The 23480-nt window shown below is 40.9% G+C and overlaps 1 protein-coding gene across 4 annotated transcripts in view; it reads left to right on the top strand.

Annotated features, from left to right (window-relative positions):
* Nucleotides 1–23480, top strand: part of COL6A5 (collagen type VI alpha 5 chain) — a 100605-nt gene that overhangs the window by 18810 nt on the left and 58315 nt on the right. For 3 of the 4 annotated variants that reach the window (XM_036431510.2, XM_045579301.1, XM_036431514.2), the window contains exons 2-8: nucleotides 1360–1455; nucleotides 3393–3992; nucleotides 6623–7255; nucleotides 11939–12499; nucleotides 14969–15523; nucleotides 18143–18718; nucleotides 21547–22125. In XM_036431510.2, coding sequence (XP_036287403.1) covers nucleotides 1389–1455; nucleotides 3393–3992; nucleotides 6623–7255; nucleotides 11939–12499; nucleotides 14969–15523; nucleotides 18143–18718; nucleotides 21547–22125 — 3571 coding nt within the window. In that variant the 5' untranslated portion in view covers nucleotides 1360–1388. The remainder of the gene's footprint in view (nucleotides 1–1359; nucleotides 1456–3392; nucleotides 3993–6622; nucleotides 7256–11938; nucleotides 12500–14968; nucleotides 15524–18142; nucleotides 18719–21546; nucleotides 22126–23480) is intronic. The other variant, XM_036431513.2, reaches the window with a different exon arrangement.

The following is a 23480-nucleotide window of genomic DNA, read 5'->3' as shown; positions in this document are numbered from 1 at the left end:
AAAAAAAAAAAATGGGAACACAACATAACTAAACTTCTAAGATACAGCAAAAACAGTTCTAAGAGGAAAGTTTAGTGTTATAAATGCATACATTAAGAAATGAGATATCAAATAAATAGCCTAACTTTATATGTCAAGGAACTAGGAAAAGAAGAACAAACTTAGCCCAAAATTAGGAGGAAGGAAATAATGAAGACTAGAGCAGAAATAAGTGAAACAATAGGAAACAATATAAATGAGCATCAACAATAAGAGTTGGTTCTTTAAAAACATGAACAAAATTGACAAACCTTTAGCCAGATTCAATAAGAAAGGTAGGACTCAAATAAATGTAATTACAAATGATACAGGAGACATCACAGCTAGTACCAGAGAAACACAAAGAAATTATGAGATTACTATAAACAGTTATACCAACAACTTGGATAACCTAGAAGAAATGGATCATTTCCTAAAACAAATAACCTACCAAGGAACAAACAGAAAGTCTGAAAAGACCAACAAGGAGGAAGGATATTGAATCAGCATAAAAAACTGGAAGCCCAGGACCAGATGGCTTCACTGGTGAATCCTACAAACATTTAGAGAAGGATTAACACCAAAATCCTCAAACTCTTCAAAAGAATTAAAGAGGAGGGAACACTCCCAAACTCATCTACGAGGCTGGCATTACCCTGATACCAAAGCCAGATAAGGTCACTACATGAAAAGAAAACTACAGGCCAATATGTTTGAAGAATATATATGCAAAATTCCCAACAAAATGCTAGCAAACCCAGTTCAATGGCACATCTTATGACTGCCAAGACAATTTAATATCCAGAGTATATTTAAAGATCTCTTCCAACAAAACAATAAAAAGACAAATAACCCAGTGAAAAATGGACAAAGTATTTGAGTAGATATTTCTCTAAAGAAGATATACAAATGACCAATAAGTACATGAAAATATGCTCACATCATTCTTCATTAGGGAAATGGAAATCAAAACCACAATAAGATACCCATTTATACCCACTAGAATGTCTACAATAAAAAAAAAGACAATAACAAGTGTCCGTGAGGATCTGGACAAGTCAGAACCTTTATACATTGCTGGTGGGAATATAAAATGTTGCAGCCATTTTTGAAAACAATTTGGTAGTTTCTCAAAATTTTAAACAAAATTTTCTTAAGACCAAAAATTCCACTGTTGTCTGTATCTATGAGTTGTTTTTATTTTTATTTTTGGCATTGCTTGACAAATACTCATTTTGTGTACAGTGTATTATGTTCTAATCCAACTTTCCCAGTAGTTATTTCTTGTTATACAATGAGATTTTTCATATTGTAAATAACTTTTTTTTTTTTTTTTTACAGAATAAAAGCAAGAGACCTTCACTAACAAAATGAAGAACCTGCTAATTATATTTGTCCTGACCTTTTGGACTGAAACACTGACATATCAGAGCCCAGGTACCTGTATATTTTATACTTATTATTTAGGAAAGCAAACATTTTTTATGCCTCAACAAACTCTTACCTTAGTAAATAGAAAAAAGGAATTTATTGGCTAAAAAATGAAAGTAGACAGCATTTAGTCATAGTTGAAAGCTAACTTAATCTCTCAAAGATGACAGAAAGCCTCGGATAAATCATGAATTATGTTACACCTGGCTAGAGAAACTTTAATTATTCATCGATTTATTTAAGTCCCAATGTTCCCTGTCTCTATGAATAGAGTTAATTCATTTGTTTTATAGGTCAGTGTGCATCTTGGCCTTAATAAATTAAAAAGAAAAGGTAAAAAAGAAACCCCACATAGAAATAATATTATTGCCTTCCTTCTCTTTACAAATATAAAATAGGGAAGGGATATGGATTTCATATGCATATATATTTACATGTATATAGGGAGTGATAGAGAATATAAAAGCTAGGTTTTTCTACTCTCATGCTACTTAGGATTTCCTGATGAATTTCTGAGTTACTTTGAAAGACGATTGTGAGACATTTACCAGAACATCACAAGATCATGACTTCTAAAGTAGACATTGACGGTGCATCCCCTGGCCCAGTCTCTTTATAAGACTAGTACACCAGTCCTGTATCCCACACCCACACCAGCTGCATGAATATTGCTCACAGATGTACTCCACTTTCTCAGGAGAAGTGCTCTTAGCTGTCCCAGAGCCATCTTTCTCAGGAAGTTATGCCTGGAACCTGCCACTCCTTCCCTTCACTTCCTGGCGATGGTCTACAGCCAATGTGACTGATAGGGGAATACAAATAAGAGTCCTTTTTGTCTCAATGTATAATGGATACTCTAGTATAATTGACACTCCAGAGCCCCCTCCAATCAGGCCAAGGGTAGACATCCTGCTGTGCTCCTCTTCGGCTTCCCTTATCCTGTTTCCCCTCAATCAGATCCTCCCCCAAATTCTTGTCTCAGATCTGCTTGTAAGCCTCCAACTAAAGATAACTGCTTACTTGATACTATTTTTGAAAGTTGCTATTACTCCACAGACCACTCAGAGACTTTCTGGTATGTTTATTCTTTAGTACAATATCAGGCTTTGGGGTTCAACATCCAAAAAGATGTTGAGGGGGGAAAATGTTGATTGTTCTGGCATAGACTTGAGAAAGAAAAATGTATTGGCTAATTTTACTGAAATCTTTTTTATTTGTTTTTATTTTTAAGTTAGCTTTATTGTTAAAAATATTACAGATGTCCCCCTTCCTTCCCCATTGACCCCCTCCACCCTGTCTCTCCCCACACCCAACCCCCAAAGGCCTTCACTGTCTATGTCCATGGATAAGGCATATCTACACTAATAAAAGAGAAAGATGCAAATTGATCGTATCTCTACAACACCCACCAGACATCAGGAGTGAGTATGCAAATTAACCCAACAAAGATGGAGAGTTGATTTGCATATGCAGACAGGAGTAAAGACTAAAGACTCTGGCCCTAGCGAAGACTGAAGAAAGACTGAAGACAACTGAAGACTGAAGAGGCTTGGCTTCTCTACTGCAACCCCTGTGGAGAAGCCAAGCCTCACTGTGGCTATAGTGGAGAAGCCTAGACTTGAGGCTTGGCTTCTTCACTGTAGTTGGAGCAAAGGCATGGGTCCCAGATGCTGGAGGAAAACCAATGCCAGAAGCCAGGAGAAGAAAGGCCTATTGCACGAATCTTTGTGCAAAGGGCCTCTAGTATGCATATAAATTGTTTGCTTAAACTCTTTCAACTCCCCACACTCCACCTTCTCTTGTTTGACATCCAGAAGACACTTTCCTCGGGGTTCAACGTTATCCTTAGAATTAACTAGGACATAGCCTCAAATGAGGACTATGGTCCAAAACAGCAAAGGCTGAAGAATCACCTTGTTTGGTTTGTCATTTTATTTTGATAGGCCCAGGACCTCAGTATGCAGACGTGGTGTTTCTGGTGGACAGCTCTGATCACCTGGGAATTAAGTCCTTCCCTCTGGTGAAAACATTCATCAACAAAATGATCAGCAGTCTCCCCATCGAGCCTAGCAAATACCGCGTGGCCCTGGCCCAGTACAGCGACCAGCTCCACAGTGAATTCCAACTGAACACCTTCAAGAGTAGGAACCCCATGCTGAACCACCTCAAGAAGAACTTTGTGTTCATGGGCGGTGCCCTGCGGGTGGGGAACGCTCTGCGGGAGGCTCACAGGACCTATTTCTCTGGACCTGCGAATGGCAGGGACAGGAAGCTGTTTCCCCCGGTTCTGGTGGTGCTGGCTTCGGCCGAGTCCGAGGATGACGTGGAAGAGGCTGCCAGGGCTCTCCAGGAAGACGGGGTGAGGATCATCTCGGTGGGGCTGCAGAAAGCATCTGAGGAGAACCTGAAGGCCATGGCCACGGCTCAGTTTCATGTCAACCTCCGGACCGTCAGAGACCTCAGCACGTTTTCCCAGAACATGACACAGATCATCAAGGATGCGGCTCAGTACAGGGAGGGAGCAGCTGACCTTGATAGCAAAGGTTGGAAAGCGTTTGGCTGAGTGGTGCCTGGTCCCCATGTGATCATATCTGAATCTCTCCACCTTCATCTCTTCCACATCCTATTCTGGTTTTCATAATTGGCCAGACTGAAGTACTGGAAATCTCTACACATCATAGTCTACTCTTCATCACTTCTGCCTTTTGTTTGTGTCATTTTCTCTGGCCGGAGTCCTCTTGCACTCCCTAGCTTTGGTACAGTTTGCATCTCCTCTCTCATCATTTCAGTCTCAACCACACAGTCGTATTTTGTTGGAAGGCTTTCCATTCAGATCTCTTTTTGGGTCACAGTTCCTTGTGCACACTTGACAGCAGCCCTTCCCATGCTGTATAATTACCTGTTTCTGTGTTGGTCCCCCACCAATGAACGAACTGTAGTACCTTGAGGGCAGAATTGGCAACTTTATTTATCTCTGTATACTTTGAGCCCATTGTGCCTGACAATGAGTTTCTGTTCTATTTCTTACCTTTTGTAAAAAACGAATTTTTAGAGTGAGAGGAAGGGAGAGAGAGAGAGAGAGAGAGAGAGAGAGAGAGAGAGAGAGAGAGAGAGAGAGAGAGAGAGAGAAACATCGATCGGTTGTCACCCATATGCGCCTTGACTAGGAATTCAACCCGAAACCTAGGTATGTGCCCTGACATGGAGTTGAAACCACAACCCTTTGGTGTATAGGACTAAGCCATCCAGCCAGGGTTGTTGTTCTATTTCTTAGTGAGTGAAGTCATGGAAGTCTTACAGGCAAGGAAATAAGATCCTCATTTGCTCTCTTTCCCTCACAGTCCTGGCACAGTGTGAGGAACAGTAAGTATCCACTAAATGCTTGTCAATTAAGTGATAGTGACACTAAAGAGGAACATTATCCTTAGCATGAGGCCAGGCAGAGAAGGGGATACCCTCAGTTGTACAGTGGGGCCTTGAGTAAGATACCTAACCTCTAAGCTTTACCTATAAAGTGGGGATAATAGAGACTACCTTATGGCATGGGTGAGATGGCTTGTATGTTATTTGGCACACAGGTTACTATTATTAATAGTTTACAAATAAACACTAACCCGGGCAGTCATGTTTGAGTTTATTTTAGTCCACCATGTAGAGTTCAGAGTACATTGGCAGATTTCTGAAAATTTCTTTTAATTCCATAAATATTTCTGGGCTCCCACCAGGCACGAGGTACCTGGCACAGGCACCAGGGACTGAGATAAATAAGACGCGCCATCTGGCTTCTAGAGCTCACACTCCTAATGGATAGTTCTTGGCAAGTTTGAGCTTATCTCTTGGCTACACTTTCCTCAGTTGTGGTTCCTCCACCTGTGCTTAGAGCAGGAGTGTTATGTGCATATGGTGTACTCTCCCCTCGATTCCAGAATCATATAACCAACTGTTTATCTGGCATCTGCAATAGTATCCTAAACTTAGCATGTCTGAAATGGAATTCTTGAATTCTCCCTGCAACCTGTTCTTCCCTCTCTTGCAAAAAGACACCACCAAAATCCACTCAGCTGTTCAGGCCAAAACAACTAACAGTTTTCATCACTTCTTTGTCTTTCAACACTCGCATTCAGTTTATCACTAAGTCCTCTCTGTTCTACCTCTAACACTACCCTTAATTTATCTTATCAACTTTTATCCTTATCTAAGAACCATCATCTCTTTTCTGGACTATGGCAGCTGTTTCTAAATTGAGATCCCTGAATTCATTTTTTCTCCTCAGCAATTGGGGTGATATTTAAAAGATTTAAATAAGATCATGTGATGCCCTTATAACTTGGTACCCACCTCCCTCTGACCTCATTCATCATTGTTGCTCTCACTCACTGGTTCCAGCCACTCTGAGCTTCTTGCTTATTCCCACCTTCTACTGTTCCTTTGCCAGAATTCTTCTTCTCAGAACAAGATGTGGCTGAATTCTTTTCTTCATTCATAGCTGCACCCAATATGACCCTCTCAGAGAGGGCCTTCCCAGATTTCTTTATGTCTCAGAAAAGTTAGTCCTCACACTACATCTCTAGCATAATAACTCATTTGAGTCATCTGTTTTATTTCCTTGTTAGCACTTATTATTGTCTGAAATAGTATAATCTAGCTATCTGTCCTCCTCACGTGAGCCCCTCGAGGTCAGAAGTATTTCTAACTCATCTCTGTATTGGAGCACTTGAGAATGGTGGTGGTGATCATACTGGTGGTGTTGGTGAAGGCAGAGGTGGTAGTGATAGTTTTGGAGATGGTGTTGGGGGTGGTGGAGGTTGGTTGGTTGTTATTGTTGATGGTAGTTGGTCATGGTAATGGTGGTAGTCATATTAGTGGTGATGGTGGTGATGAAGATCATGGTGGTGGTGATGAAGATCATGGTGGTGGTGGTGGTGGGGTGATAGGAAAATTGTTAGGAAGCATTCTTCAGATAGAGGGACTAGCATTGCAAAGTCTCTGAAGCCAATGACCTTATAAGTTTGTTCAGAATTTTTATCTTTTGTTTATTAAAAGGAGGCAATGTTAACTTCATGTATCGTGACTACCTCTATTTTCACTAGTGCCTTTTGGCAATCTGTAAGTTGCCTTTCTCACTCTGGGCTGGTGGTCCGGACTAACTCTCATGCACTCTCTCTCTCTACAGCGCCCTTCCCCGTGACCTGTCAGAAAGATTCACTGGCTGACCTCATGTTCCTGGTGGATGAGTCCGTTGGGACCAGTCAAAATCTTAGGAGCCTGCAGAACTTCCTGAAGAACATTACCATGTCCCTGGATGTGAAGGACAACTGCATGCGGCTTGGACTTATGAGTTACAGCAGTCAGGCTGAGGCGATTTCTCTTCTGAAGTCAAGCACAGATCAATCTGCATTTGAGGAGCAAATTGAGAAGCTTTCTCTCCGGACTGGAAAATCCAATGCTGGGGCTGCCATTGAGAAGCTGAGGAGAGAAGGCTTCGTAGGGTCCAGCGGCAGCAGAAGGGCCCAGGGCGTGCCTCAGATTGCTGTCCTGGTCACGAACAGAGGCTCGGACGATGAGGTGCGTGAGGCCTCAATGAAGCTTCGTCAGGAGGACGTAACTATGTTTGCCCTGGGCATCGAAGGGGCTAACAATACCCAGTTAGAAGAAATAGTATCTTACCCTCCGAGACAGAGATCTTCCAGGCTCAAGTCCTATGCAGATTTGGAAACTTACAGTACGAACTTCCTGAAAAAGGTCCAGAATGAAATATGGTCCCAAATTTCCACTCAATCTGAACAAGTGAATCTTGAAAAAACTGGTATGTTTAAGAAAATACTTTTCTTATTATGAAAGTGATAATATATAGATCTACATGTCTATCTATCCCTCTCTCATAATGGGTAATTGCCTAGGGCTGGGGCAGGAAGGAAGGCTGACTGCAATTGATAAGGGAACTTCAGAAGTTATGGAAATGTTGTGAAACTAGATTTCAGTGCTGGCTGTAAAATTTTATAGCCTCACTAAAATCATTGAATTTTTTAGCATGTACACAAATCTTACCTCAAAAATGTAAAAAAAAACTAAACTGTATTAATTAATTATGTCATAGTTTAATAGTATTGAGGAATGTAAAGAAGAAAAAATAAATAAGTCTGCAATCTAATCTTTCAGATAAAGCCATTTTTAACATTTTTCTCTCTTGCCTTTTAGGTTACTAGGTATGTCAGTTACAATTACATTTAGGTGTGACTAATGAAAAGAAAAACGACAGTTCTTTAAACAAACTAAAACTAGTTTTGTGTTTTGTAAGTAAGTCCCAATGTAAGCATTCTGAACTGATGTGGCACACCACAGTGTCAGGGATCCTGTCTCTTTTTGTGTGCTATTTGTGGCCTTTACTCCCAAGATCATAATCTAGGTTAACTGCTCCAAGCATCACATTCACAGCCAGCAAGGAAAAAAAGAAAAAAGAAAGAAAGGAAGGAAGGAAGGAAGGAAGGAAGGAAGGAAGGAAGGAAGGAAGGAAGGAAGGAAGGAAGAAAGGAAAGAAGGAAGGAAGGAAGGAAGAAAGGTAAGGGAAAAGGCAGGCTTCCACTTCCTTTTCTTCAAGAATATTCTCAGAAATTACATATATCATGTCTGTTTACATGTCATTGGCCAGAACTTAGTCACATGTCACATTCAGTGTTAAAAATGGGACTCTGAAAATGTAGTCTTTATTTGAGGCAGCCACGGTGAAATTTTTACCTAGATGAAAATTGGGGGTTCAGCTAGTTTAGAAGAAGGAGAGAATGAGTATTGGGGGTAACCACTCTTATCTGCCTTACCCACGTTCCCATCAACCTGTATCATGCACTTTAGTTTTTTTCCTTAAATATTCTCCTGCAACATTCCTTTAAAGTTGGGAATAATATTTCAGCATGTGGATACAACATAAATTGTTTAACGTATCCTAAGTTGTTGGATATATAGGTCACTGCAAATGTTTTACTCTTATAAAAGTCTTGCAAGGATCATGCTTATGTACAATTATGATTATTTTCTTGCTTTTAAATCTTTTTTATTGTTCTTTCCCCTTCCATCTTTCTAAGTAAAGGATATTCAAGTTAAGATGCTTTGTGAATCTGTTCTAGTTTTGCTGAGCTCTTTTCAAAGGTGCATGCCAAGAGATAGTTGATATGACTTTATCTAATTCTGGGATATCTGCTGTCTTCACACATTTACTCTGCAGATAAAATATTTCCAAACACTTGGACCTGAAATTTGGCAGCACTCAAGAGGAAAATATTTATAACTGTCCAGTGATATTACAGGCTAATTTAAACTCAGACCAGTCAATTAAAGGTTTAAGGAATGCACCCTGAGCCAGCCCTGGATTTTCTGGCATGTACACCTTGCAAAACAGCAGAACGAAACCAGCCTGCTATTACCACCTGAGTGATCATAAGGGACTCTCGCAGAAAGGCAGCCACCTTGGTCTAGAACCAATCAGTTGAGCATAGGAGGGAGGGATCTGTGGTCTTAGGGAGTTTGCAGTGATGTGACAAAAAACTATTATTGTCATAGAATTTCTCAGTGGGAAGATATGGGACCAAGCCTAGTACAAGGGCCATCAAAAAGGATGGCTGTCTTTCATAAAACCTCAATCGGTGACTTCTTGTTAGTTCAGTGGCTCTCAAAGGTCAGCACCTGACTTAGATTGGGTTCTTCAGAAGCCAAACAAAGGTTTATGTGAAATTGCATTTTAATAAGCTCCCCCAAAAAACTCGTGCTAGCAATGTTTGAGAACCACAACTTTGGTAAATTTGCCATGGACCACAGGGTGGTGGCAAGCTTTGTCACATTCGAATAGTGAAACCCAGAGAAGCAATCTATATGGACTTAGTCACTGCTGTATCTACCACATCTGGCACATCGTACTATTTAATTTGTTAACTAGAACTTCATTAAATCAAGGGGAGACTCACATTAGCAAAACCAAGAGACCAATGTATAGAAAAAGAGTGATCAATATCTTTGAATGAAAACTATCAGTGCCGAGGCACCTGGACATTCATGTCCTTTGAGAATACATTCTCTCCCTGTAGTCACATCAAATGAGAAGCCGAATTGTCATCAAAACTATCAGAGGCTGTGGGATCGCAGCAAGGGAGTTAGTTTTATCACTGAACTGTCTAGCGGCATCCGATTGGGTGGATGTCTCTATTTTAAAATCAAATATATAGATCTACATGTCTAACTATCCCTCTCTATATAACTCTATATGTGAGACATGGGGTTAGGAGATTCATTCTTTTTTTTTTTTTAAATATATTTTTATTGATTTCTTACAGAGAGGAAGGGAGAGAGATAGAGAGCTAGAAATGTCATTGAGAGAAACATCGACCAGCTGCCTCTTGCACACCCCCTACCAGGGATGTGCCCGCAACCAAGGTACATGCCTTTGACCAGAATCGAACCCGGGACCTTTCAGTCCACAGACCGACGCTCTACCACTGAGCCAAACCGATTTCGGGCAGGGGATTCATTCTTCTTCAACACTGTCTAATCGAATGTTTTTTGATGATGGAAATGTTCCACAATTACACTGTCTAGTTTGATGGCCCCTAGGCACATGGGGCTGTTAAGCACCTGAAATGTGGCTAGTGTGACAGAAGAGCTAATTGTTAAAATTTATTTAACTTTAAAATAAGTTTACATTTTAATAGCAATATGTGATTAGTGTCTAGTATATAGGCCAGTCCAGTTCCAGGCAGGGTTGGATGGGCATTGCCATGGATACCCATCGTGACTCACGTATTTCTTTCCTTATCACTGAGCACCACTATCTTCTTTCTGAAAAACACCCAATTCTTCTTTCTTAGGTATACCCATCAATTAATTCTGGTTGCTGTCAAGTTTTGCTGGCCTGGGATCATCCCTATCTTTTGAATATAACAACTTATCTTTGCCCTAATGCTTAATGAGTGGATTTCAGTTTAATTCTCAGGGTCAAATATATTTCAAGTATTTCTGACTTCTTAAGAATCAACTCCCCATAGCTTGAAGGACCGTCAATAGCTATAAGTTCCCAAGAAGCTGTCAAGAAAGAAAATATTTCTGAAATGACTATATTGTCTTGTTTTTTAAAGAGCTTTTCATATATTCACCTAGATAATTGCATAAATAACCTAGATTTTTAAAGAATGCTTTTTCTCCTAGCTGATTGCGGTAAATGACTAGATAGAGTTGTACACAGACTATTAGGAAAGTTAAAGCACTTTTCCCATAGAATCTGTTCAAAGAAGGAAGGAACACTGAGGGTTCTTTTATCCTAAAATTTCTGATGAAATCTTGTAATGGACCAGGCTGACTGGGCAGAAGCAGAGAACTAGGCAAAGTCTCTGATTTGATGGAGCTGCTGTTCGGTGGCAGAAAACAGGCTGTGTTCATGAGCAACTGAGTAAGAGAATTTCAGAACATAATGGGTATCATAAGGAAAACAGGTAAGGATACAGGATAGACGACTATTGACGTGCTCTGGAGGGAAAAGTAGGTCTTTGAAGAACAGACATTTAGGTTGGCCCATCCATGATGAGATGAGAAGGAACTGGCCATGCCAATTTTTTTTAAGAAATATATTTCTATTGACTTTTAGAGAGAGGAAGGGATAAAGAGATATGGATGAGAAAGAAACACTGATCAGCTGCCTTCTACACGCTCCCCAACCGGGGATTGAACCCATAACCGGGCCACGCACCCAGATCAAGAAACAAACTAGGGACCTCCTGGCATAAGGGTCAGTACCCAACCACTGAGCCACACCAACTGGGCCAGCTATGTGAATCTTTAGGGGGAAAATAATACAGGAAGAGAGGAGGGAAAGTTCAGATGCCCTTTCTGTACATTCAGAGTACAGAAAGAACCCCAGCGTGGTTGGAGCACAATGAGTAAGATGAAGAATTGTTGGAAATCGGGTCAGAGAGAGAAGCAGGAGACAAGATCAGGTCAAAGCTTCATTTTTAAATTCTAAATGCAATGGTAAATCACTTACATGGAAGCATCATATGATCTGGTTCTAGTTTTAAATCTGTTGTCCTGGGAAAAGAAGGTTACTGGGGAAGTAAGAATAGGAGGTTATCTGTCCCACCCTGTTTCTCAAGAAACGATAAGACATAGATGTCTTAAAAGGCAGGTGTCAATACTAGAAAAACGATTTGACTTAGAGCCGGTGACTTGGGGAATCTGGTCCTTACTCTTTAATTTACTGGCTGTTTGTTCCTAACCTTAGACAAACCACTGGGCCTCACTCTGCTTCCATTTCCTCATAAAAGTGTTGTAAATTTCAAAGGAGAAAAGGGGCACGAATGGGCTCGATGAAATGTGCCAGCTCTGAAGTGACCTCATTCTTCAGAACCCTCAAGCCTCTTTCCTCTATAAACCTGCTTGTAAATTTCTCTCCAGTTTATAATTAATGAAGAACGCACTTTCATTTTTTATTTTCCTTTTCTCCTCCCCCCAGGCTGTGTGGATACACAAGAGGCGGATTTCTATTTTCTCATCGATGGTTCAGGCAGCATTGGGGATCACGACTTTGTGCAAATCAAGAAATTTATGTTGGGGGTGATTGACATGTTTAGCATTGGCCCAGACAAAGTCCGAGTTGGGACTGTGCAGTTTTCAGATAAGAAGAGAATGGAATTTGATATTGATACTTACACGAATGAAGTGGACTTAAGACAAGCTGTTTTAAATATCCAGCAACTCGGTGGCAGAACTTGCACTGGAGAAGCCCTGAATTTCACTCTGCCAATAATAAGGAAGGGAAGGAAGCAAAGGTCCAGCGAGGTTCCCTGCCACCTCATTGTGCTGACAGATGGGAGGTCTTCGGATGACGTCCTGGTACCTGCTAACATAATCAGGGCTGAGCAAGTCACAATTTATGCTGTTGGTATTGGGGCTGTGAACAAAACAGAACTGCTACAAATTGCTGAGAAAGAAGAAAGGGTTAGCATTGGTCAGAACTTTGATTCTTTAAAAAACATCAAAAATGAAGTTGTTCGCAGCATCTGCATGGAAAAAGGTCAGCAAAACAAAAACGCCCCCCCCCCCCCCTCCCGCACTTCGTTAGTTTCTTCAGGCAGACTGATAGGCGGAGACATGGGGTGATGTGACCAGTTATCTGGCTAACATTTTGCAAACTTCCCTCATCACCGTGAAAGGGTGCAGTCTCTTTTGTTTGTTTTTTTAAATAAATATTTTTTATTGATTTCAGAGAGGAAGGGAGAAGGAGAGAGAAATAGAAACATCAAAGATGAGAGAGAATCATTGATCGGCTGGGGATTGAGCCTGCAACCTGGTCATGTGCCCTAATTGGGAATTGAACCGCAACCTCCTGGGTCATAGGCCAACGCTCAACCACTGAGCTATGCTGGCAGGTCCAACCCCTTACTTTACTAGGGGTGTCGAACTCAATCAGAGAAGGGGCCAAAATCTAAAATCCAGCCTAAATCGCGGGCCGAATGGTTTACTGAACAGTCATAAACTGTCATTGTGATGGAAACGCAGCGGAGTGCAGTGATGACAGCGCGGTGCGGGCCACATTGCAAGGCCTGGCGGGACGGATTTGGCCCGCGGGCCTTGTGTTTGACACATGTGCTTTAAACTAATTGCTAAGATTGGGAAATCTCTCTATACTAGACAGCTGCTCTGGGGCATCTTGAAAGTCAGAAGTAGAAGGTTACTAAGAATGTTGTGGCCTTGACAAAGCCCATTGCTGTGGTGTGTAAGAGATTACTGTGTGTGTGCGCACACATGCACTCACGGAGGCAGATGAGTACAGCAGACTGAAAATGGGCTCTGGCTTTAGGTAAATTAGGGTTCCACTAACTTTTCTACTTGAGCTTCAAACTTCCTCCTCTGAGGATAATACCTATACCAAGGAATTCTTATCAGGTATTATCCTCTGAGGATAATACCTAAACCAAGGAATACACATCAAACACTGTTTCTCTCTTACGAATGCATATCCTAATAGATATGTAACTATTATTTATAACACATATTTGCATTTTTGCTCTGAACAAATTAGGTAACAAAAGTTAGGAAGAACAAATTTTCAAATTCCTTTACCTGACTATTATTTGTCTTATGAAGAATAGCCACTCACTCACTGAGGATGGTATGTGTTGATTGCTAGTAACAGCACATGAGAGTATTGTCTACTGAGAAGCATAGAGGAAGGGATGCTGGAGTGAAAAAGTCCAAGTTCAACCCCAGCTTAATCACTTAGCTGTGGACCTGGGACAGGCTCCTTACTGATTACCTGCATTGTCCCTTGTGTGTAAACTTATTGCGGAGTTTTAAGGTAATCATTCATGTGGAACACTTACAGGAGTGCCTTGTATAGTAAGTGTTACATAAAAGTTAGTATTGCAGGAGCCAGTTAAGGTGTTCACTGACCAGGAAAGGAAAAGAATTCTCACTTATTCAAACTTACACAAGTGAAAAACGTGTTGGAATTTTCTCTGAGTCGCTCAGATAAAAAGTAAGACGAGTAAGCAAATGAGTAGCATTCATAATATCCTAAATCACTTTTTGTTCATTGTTCTCCCTGTTATGGGAGGAAATGTTGAGGACAGAGTTTAGTCTCAGAGTACAAGAGTAAAAGTCTCCAATAATTTTGGAGGTTGATGTCAAGAGAAGTAAAAGGGTTTCAGGGAACATAAAGGAGATTGTGTCTCAGGTCCTCTCAAGGGAGGAGGTCCTGGGCCAATCTGAGGAGCTGCAGTACATCTCTTGCAGGTCACATAGTTGTAGTTCAGGCCCTGAACATGGGTACACCTTTAATATGTAAAGATTATTTAATTTAAAAAATATTTTAATTGATTTCAGAGCAGAAGGGAGAGGGAGAAAGACATAGAAACATCAATGATAAGAGAGAATCATTTATTAGCTGCCTCCTGCACCCCCACACTGGGGACTGAGCCTGCAACCCAGGCATATACCCTGACCGGGAGTCAAACTGTGACCTCCTGGTTCATAGGTGGACGCTCAACCACTGAGCCATTTCTGTCAGGCTATTAAATTTTTTTCAGACTGAAACATTGGAACATTTGTCCCAGGAATGCAGGAAACTGATTACTTTTTCTCTGATTCCTTTTTTTTTTTTTAAATCACTGTTGCATCCTTAACACATAGCTTGATAATTGACATTTCATATACCTCAAGAATTATAAAGTGAATAAATTTTGAATAAACGAATGATGCATGCATGCATGAATAAATGAATACACACTTTGGAAGTTACATTTCTTCCTTTAAACTTCCAGGATAATCTTCAATGGAGTTATGATTTAGGGTTCTAGTCAGCAGACTTTTACTGAAGAAGTGCATAAAATTTTTCCAAAGCAATAGCTGTTGTTGGAGTTAATTTTCCATGTTTTCTAATTAATGCATTTATTTATCACTTGTTGTTTCTACATATTCTGAGAAACTTGTCAGCCCAGCTTGTTTCTGATCTTTTTTTTTTTTTTTTTTTTATAACTTGCAGGATGTGAAAACATGAAGGCTGATATCATGTTTCTGGTGGACAGCTCTGACAGCATAGGACATGAAAATTATGAGAAAATGAAAACCTTCATGAAGAATGTGACAGCTAAGATTCAGATTGGCCCAGACAAAACTCAAATTGGTGTCGTTCAATTCAGTGGTTATAATAAGGAAGAGTTCCAGCTTAATAAATACTTTACCCAAAAAGAAATTTCTGATGCAATAGACCGAATGTCACACATTCGCCAAAACACTTTGATCGGAGGTGCACTAACCTTTGTAGATGAATATTTCACCCATTCCAAGGGAGCCCGTCCTGGGGTCAAAAAGTTTCTCATTCTGATCACGGATGGAGAATCACAGGATAATGTGGCAGAACCTGCAAAAGCTCTTCGGGACAAGGGTGTGATCATCATCTCTGTGGGGGTGTATGGTGCCAAAAGGACTGAGCTAGAGGAGATCAGTGGGGATGGCAGCCTGGTCTTCCACGTTGAGAAGTTCGATTATCTAGAGGCGATAGAAAGTAAACTCGTCTCCCATGTGTGTACTCTCTATGGTAAGTGGCCCTGTTATCCTTCAGAACTCCAGAATGTGAGCAGTTGGCTTTATAGTGGGGTGAACGGTGGGTTCTGCTCAGGTCCTTGGCCTCTAATGGACTTTGGTGCTATGTTTTTGTCTTATCTATGTTATATTGAAACACCCATGACTTCAAGGATATTCCTGATGAACAGCTTTGTCAGCTACTTTGTCAGAAAAAAAAACAATCTGGCTTTGGTGACTTCATACACATTCCAAGAAGGTTGCAGAATTTACATTAAACTTCCTTAGTACCTGCATACCTAGATTTTCCAGAGCCAATTTTTAATGCCAAATGATTCTCCAGGATTGTTTTTGCCCCATTATTAAGCAGTAAATAATTAGAAATACAAATTTGTCAAGTTATATAAAAAAACAGTACCCTAAGCGCCCCTTCCCAAAAACCTTTCTGTATTTTAAGATATAGCATGTATTTTCATTACTTCACATTATTATTCTTAACCTCTATCAGCTAGATATTTTACATTTGCCTGTCCATGTATCAATCCCTTTGAAAAATTTTAATTTGTTACCTTTTTTTTATGATTGCTTGGGTGGATCAACATTTCATTTTACAAACTAGAGGCCTGGTGCATGAAGTTTAGGCCCAGTGATATGGCCCCAATCTGGGACCACTGGCTCCTAACCACTTGCCTGCCTACCTGCCTGATCACCCCTAACCACTCTGCCTGCCTGCTTGATTCCCCTAACTGCTTGCCTGCCTGCATGATTTCCCCTAACCCCTCTGCCTGCCTGCCTAATCACCCCTAACTGCTTGCCTGCCTGCCTGATCACCCCTAACTGTCTCTGTCTCGGCCCCCGCTGCCACAGGTTCATCAGGAAGGAGGTCCAGAATGATGTCCAGAAGGTTGTTCAGCTGTCTGGTCTAAAATTAGCATATTATGCTTTTATTAATATAGATTATAGTCCTTTTTAAATTATATGGAGCTATCTTCAGTTTCAGCCTGTCAACTTTAATGATTCTTGAATGAGAATTGGAAATAAGTCCACATTTAAGACTAAAAACACCTGTGTTTTGGATATAAGAGAACAAACCAGAGTATTAATAACTTTGCTATATATTATTCCCCTGGCAACACAGAGACTTTCTTTGGGCTCCATTCTTCAGAATTATGTGTTTGAATTTTTCAGGAAGATAACAAGATGTTTCAGTATAAACTATGAGTTTTAGACAATGGTGCTAAGATTTCTCTCATAACTTATTTGGAGTGTTTTCTTTTTCTGGTAATGTTGAGAGACATTCTAAGAATGGTTTACCTTAAGACTGCAGCTCCACCTTTGAAATCCATAGGACTCTTCCTGACATTTCTTGATGTTGTAAACATGTTTGTGGAGGCGCTGTCTATAGCATAAGGTGAACTTTCAGCTAACTCATACATTAGATGGATTCCTAAAATATTATCAAGTCACGACAGGTCACCAATTTCATTGTTGACTAGTCTTAGTGATACATATTTATGATTCAGTTCCTGTATCTGTAGAAACCTGGGTTCTTGCCCTGGGTTCCTATATATATATATATATATAGGTTAGGCTCACTCACAGAGTTTTAGACTTGAAAATTTGAGACCTCATTGCCAGTAATAAGAATTGCAGGCATGATAGGCAGGTGGAAAGTGGAGAAATCCAACCTTGGGAAGGCAAGTGCTTATGTTACTGAGGGAAGGGAAAGAGAAGAGAGCAAGTCCACACTTTGGTGACCCAGGCTGAATGGTCACTTAGGTTCTAATGTGCAGGAAGGAGGGCTTAGGGATGTGAATGAGGTGATAGGAGCCTTACTTTTACCCCAACTTGGGGCCACTCCTTTTCTGAGGTTAGAAGAAGGAACACAAATAAATGTGGTGAGGGAGTGGTACACTTGGGAAAGTTTGCCTATCAAGATATAGAGACAGTAAAGCAACAGGCAGACTGTCAAATTACAGTGGGGAGGGGAGGAAGATCTGGGGGAGATAATAGATCAACCGAAGGACTTGTGTACATGCATGTAAGTATAATACAACCAATGGACATAAAACTCTGGGGAGGGAGGGGGCAAAAAAAAATCAATAAAATATATATAAAAAGAAAGAAAGAAAGAAAGAAAGAAAGAAAGAAAGAAAGAAAGAAAGAAAGTAAGTAGCTAGAGCCAGAAGGAATACAATAAAATTCCCAGATTATACATTGAGCCACTGAGATGTTTAAAACAGCAGACCAGGTGGTAAACATCAGTTATGTCTCAATATCATATTGACTTTGAACTAACTACCTTCTGACATTTCCTTCCAGTTGAAAGCCGGTTTAGCGAAAGGCATTACACGTGCTAATGAGATAGAAAAGAGTGGTGTGTGGCATAAGAATCACCGTTGGTGGAGTCATATAGATAAGGGCACACATGCCCTTGAAAGCATGAGCTGGGCAAGTTGTACATTTCCCAGCCTCAGTTTCTTTCTCTGTAAGATGGCATCAGTCATCCACGAACTGAGATTCAGTGTTTGCCACACAGTAGGCTCATGGCAAATGTTAGCTTGCTCCCCTTTGCAGCTGTCTGTGTAGAATACTCTGTGGAAAGTTTGTGGTGCCTGCTTCCTTCTTTTTTCAGATTGTAAAAGTATCAAACGGTTGGATGTTGTGTTCGTGCTGGATCACTCAGGCAGCATACAGGCAACTCAGCAAAAAAGCATGATTGACCTGGTTGTCCATTTGGTGAATAAAGCGGATGTTGGCCCGGACCGAGTTCAGTTTGGAGCTGTCACATACGCTAACAATCCTGAGACTCTTTTCTACCTAAATGAATATTCAGACCGATCAGGAGTCATTGAGAATCTGAGGAGGCGCAGGAGCACCGGTGGGGATACCTACACTGCCAAGGCTCTCAGTCACACAGACATCCTGTTCAGGGAGGAACACGGCAGCCGCATCAAGCAAAATGTGAAGCAGATGCTGGTCATCATCACCGATGGGGTATCCCATGACCGAAATGATCTCAATGCGACAGCATCAAGATTAAGAGAAAAAGGCATCATCATCTACGCAGTGGGAGTAGATCAGGCCGAGAAAGAAGAACTTGAGATTATGGCAGGGAATGTAAACAATACTATCCATGTACGTGATTTTGATAAACTTAAAGATATTTACTTGCCTCTACAAGAAAACCTGTGTACCAATGCACAAGAGCGTAAGTTGCAATCTTTAAACTTTCTATGGGGGAGCGGGGGGTAGCATTAAAAATGTAAGCAGAACGTAAATGATGTCTTGGCTACCCATTACCAGGGTCTTGTGAGCTGAACACTTCTCTGCTTAGGCTACATCTCATCTCTAAAACAAAAGCATCTGATTGAGCAAGGTCCTAAAAGTCTCTTCCCACCACAGTACAAATTGAAGAGATGATCGAAGGTTTCAGAAGCATTCCTGGCTTGTCATGGCACCTGCTGCCTTTTTCTTGGCAGAAGGGAGCTCTCTTTTAGATCACATTCACCTTCCCCATTTCCTGGTTATTGTATGCTGCTCCATGTATTTAATGGTCTCAGTGCAGCCACTGGGCATAAGTTCTAGGCCAAACTCAAGTAGTGAGTTTCATGGTTTAAACAGATAAACTTTTGTTTTCAAAGATCCAGGGTCCTCTGAGTGGGGTTAGAGGATTCTACAGGGCCATAGGAAGTGCTTTTTTTTTTTTTTGTACTGTGCTTTTGTGATGAGGGCCACTGGTGCAGAGGGAAGAATATGGGATAATAGAGACTAGCTGCTAGAAACAAGGAAGGAAAAGGCTGAGTTCCGTTTGGAGCTACCAGGTACTTTGAAGAGCCTGAGGTTCTTTTCAATGCATACTCAAACCATTGGATTATGGTAGGCTGGAGGCATCACAGCTGAGTGAGGAGAGGGTGTGATTTGCCTCATGAGCTCAAAGCCACAGAGGTTGACAAGCCATCCAGGGATGCCTCCAAGGAAGGTGAGAATCCTGGCTTTGTATTGGCCCAGTCTTTCAAACCTGGCAATTGAACCCAATCAACTAATTTCCTTTCTTCATTCCTTTTGCACTCCCTTCCTGCAGACTTACTTCTCTTCTTCTTTTTCTCCATTCTTCTTTACTCTCTGCTAGTTTGAAGTCTACTTATGAATCCAACACAAATTATGTTTCTAATGCTGACATTAACCCATCTCCCATCCCTGTAAGCAGTTCAACCCCAAACAGAATCTCCCCCCTAATCCCATGTCAGGTCAGCATTTGCTGTGCAGAATGAAACTATGTCTGACCACCGTAGCTCTACCTGACTTATGTAAGCAATGAATTCATCTTCCTGGTGTCAGACACTGAATAATAGTATCATCTTTAACTAAGAAAAAAATTATGACTTTTCCAAGGCACTGGGACCATCTTGATTCTGCTGCCTGTTCTGGCCTGCCCCACAACACACATCCTGAAACCCGGTCTCAATGCCATCCATATTGCCACCTTTTTAATACACACTGGATTATCACTGCTCTGCTTACAGTTGACAATTTCTGAGCCCCTGTGTTCCATCTGGTGGCACCTGCCCTCTTCTCTAATTTATCTATTGTCCTTCCCTTGTTCAGAATCTCTCCTTTCATTTTTGAAATTTCTCCACATCTTTGCATGCACCATTCTATCCACCATGAACATGCCAGCCCAATACGTCCCTTGGCTCCATCTAACTGGTCTGGTATGTTTCAGCCTTTGCTAGTTTCCTTATCTAACACCCAATGGTGTCCCCAAACTCCTGTACTTTCTATTCCTCCTGATGGTAGCAAGTAAAACTAATTTCCTATTTCCTTATCTGTATCTGTCAGAAGACTATGAGCTCCTTGGGCAGGTTTGGCCACTTGTTTACATTGGGTCCCCACCAAATCTAGTACATTGCAAGGACTACAGTCTTTTCTTGGCAATATGTTTTAGTCTCATCTCCTATGCCCACCTTTTGGAGGTAGATGCTGAGGTTGAGTTCTAGATGCAAGGAATTTAAGGAAGGGGGAAAGTCGGATGGGCAGAAGTCAAACAGTGATGGATGCTTGACAAAGCCTCATACCTGGCAGGAAGCTCTGAAGTGAGTATTGCCCATCAGAGTTGCATCACACTGAAACAACTAGGTCTTTATATGCACTTTTCACTTAGTACCCAGATGTGGGCTGCCCTGGTAAAGGTGTGGCCTTTGGCAAGGCATCACTCTGCAGTGAGGCTGTCCATGATGGAGCTGACAATTAGAGGCTGTCAGCTGACCACGTTCCCACAGTCAGACAGCAGATCTTTCCTTGAATATCTATCTAGACAGCCATCACTGTGTCTACTATACTGCCCTTGCAAGGAATTGTGTGACAGTAGGCATTCCATTTCCTCAACTACCTTCAGTAGCTACTTTAGTGCTGTCCCTACACTAGTCATTGTGTTTGAGTAGAGAGGATCATTTCTTGGTTATGGGACATTTCACCTTGGACTTCAGGAGGATGATCCTATATCCTGGTTACTAACCATTAGCACTTGTTCCATGAAGTTTTAATATTTGGGACGTATTATTTAACATTTAAAAAAATATAAAAAAATTTTAGAGTACAGGATTTAAGGATAAAAGGATTCAGAGGTTCAGGTACCAACTTCCCTGCATAGTAATTGTGTATTCTTAGGGAAGTTATTTAATCTCTGAATTCCATTTCTGTATCTATAAAATTAGAATAACTGCTCATAAGGTGGTCATTAAAATGTCTTTGGTATACACTAACAGTTAATATAAAACATTTTAGACTTTCTTTCCCTGAGTAGCTCTTATTGTCAAATGAATCATATAAATAGAATTTGAAACAAAGTCTATTACCTTTCTCCATTCTGCTATTTTTCCTTCTCTTTGAGAGGCAATCAGTTATTCGCCCTTCTGTTAATCTATCTCAGTTTGCTACTAATGTGGGTATTTAGTAAAGCAACTTGAATTTTTGAGTAAAGGGGAAATCTAGAGCAATTCATGAGGAAAGTAATTGATTTGTTTTTTCCAATTGCAGCCTGTAACACTCGAGAAGCCGATGTGATTTTCCTCTGTGATAGCTCTGACATGGTATCTGACCCAGAGTTTGTTACCCTGACAACTTTCTTGTCAGACTTAATTGATAATTTTGACATTCAGGCGCAAGCAATGAAAATCGGGATGGCCCAATTTGGGAGCCGCTACCAAGAAATTATTGAGTTGGACAACTCTCTGACTAAACCCCAGTGGAAGACTCAAATTCAAAATATCATCAAGAGCAATGGGCGTCCGCAAATCAACTTGGCCCTTAAGAAAGTGAGCCTTATGTTTGAATCATCTGTTGGTGGGAGAAGAAACGCTGGTGTCCCTCAAACTTTGGTTGTGATCACATCTGGGGATCCCCAAGATAATGTGGCAGATGCAGTAAAAGTTCTAAAAAACTTTGGCATTTGTGTCCTGGTTTTGGGCATAGGAGGACATGTCCATAAAGCACAGCTTCTACCGATAACAGGCAATTCTGAAAAAATAATCACCTTTCAAGATTTTAATAAATTAAAGAATGTGGAGGTGAAAAAAAGGATTGTCCGGGAAATCTGCCAGAGCTGTGGAAAAACCAGTAAGTGTTCCCTTGCCCTTTATTTATTTTCATTTAATTGTATCTTTCCAGTTCTCCATTTCCCAAGGTGTCTTGTAGGCTCCCTCTAGCAGAGCATAGTTTTAGAATAGTGTGTAGTAAGAATAGTTTTCTCTTCTGCCTCCCAGAAAATTGGGACCAGTCAACCTTCCTCAGAGACAGGGAAAAGGGTACAGAGGCTGGAGGAGGCCCTGGGTTGTATCCCCTGGTCAGCCTCTCCCCTCCCTGGCAATCCAGTATTTATGCTAATCTTAACATCTGGAGTTCAGTCTCCTATTCCTATATTTCCACTTCCCGGAGTCCTAGAACAAAGCCTTGCATCCAGTAGGAATTAAGTAAAATAAATATTCATGGGAAGTTTTACTCTTTTAACTTTGTTGAACTACATTGTAAGGGATTCTGTGTAAGCATGTGCCTGTATGAGCACATGTGTGTTTTCTTCCTTTAATGATGGCATTTATATAATCCTAACATAGTAAAGATTTGAAATGTCCTTATGGGCTATTTCATTTTCAGAAGTCACAAACAAAAATGGCTGCAAAGGCCAGGTGGGTGATGTGTCTGAGCCGCAGGGGCGGGAGTGAGGAAATGAATGGAGAGTAGTGACCCATCTGGTGGGAATGTCACTGTTCAGCTCCAACTGACAGTAGCCACGTGGGACTTGGGTTCTGTACTCAGGGCTGGGAGTTGGGAGAACAGTGTATCAGGAAGCAGCAATAAATAACATTTTGAGGAATTTGCAGATATTCCTCAGAATGCTTCCATTTCTAGAGTTGTTATGGTTGAAACCACTTCTTTCACATATTGTGCTGTCTTTCCAAGCTCTCCAGACCTTTTACATCCCATTTGGATGCTCGACTAGAGGCAAATTAAAGTGATGGAGAGAGCAGTGGACCCGGAATCAGAAAGCCAGGGTTCTAACGGTTCTAACTCTGGTTAGTTGCAGTGACCTCCATGAATTGCTGTCTCCTTCTGTGTACAATGAGGAGGTAGACAGGGCCAGAGGTGATCAAATGGCATCTGAATTGTGTTTATCCTGACCAGTGTCAACAACTTGTTAAATTATTTAACAGCTTTTAAAAATAGCTTTTAATTTTTAAAATTTAAAAAATTAAAACCTGCATTTTAATTTACATTAAGAATGTAGATTTTAGGCTTTCCTTTGGGAAAAAAAAATCAGATCATCTGACAACACTGAGCCTCATTTCCCACATGGCTACTCTCAGTTGGAGCTGAACAGTGAATAGATGGGTCATTGCTCTGCATTCATTTTCTTCACTCTCTGCCCACTTGGCTCATTTACATTATGCATTACCCAACCTGGCCTTTGAGTTTGT

This window comes from Pipistrellus kuhlii, unplaced genomic scaffold, assembly GCF_014108245.1.
Source record: "Pipistrellus kuhlii isolate mPipKuh1 unplaced genomic scaffold, mPipKuh1.p scaffold_m20_p_11, whole genome shotgun sequence".
Taxonomy (NCBI): domain Eukaryota; kingdom Metazoa; phylum Chordata; class Mammalia; order Chiroptera; family Vespertilionidae; genus Pipistrellus; species Pipistrellus kuhlii.
This window is presented reverse-complemented; position numbering and strand designations above follow the sequence as displayed.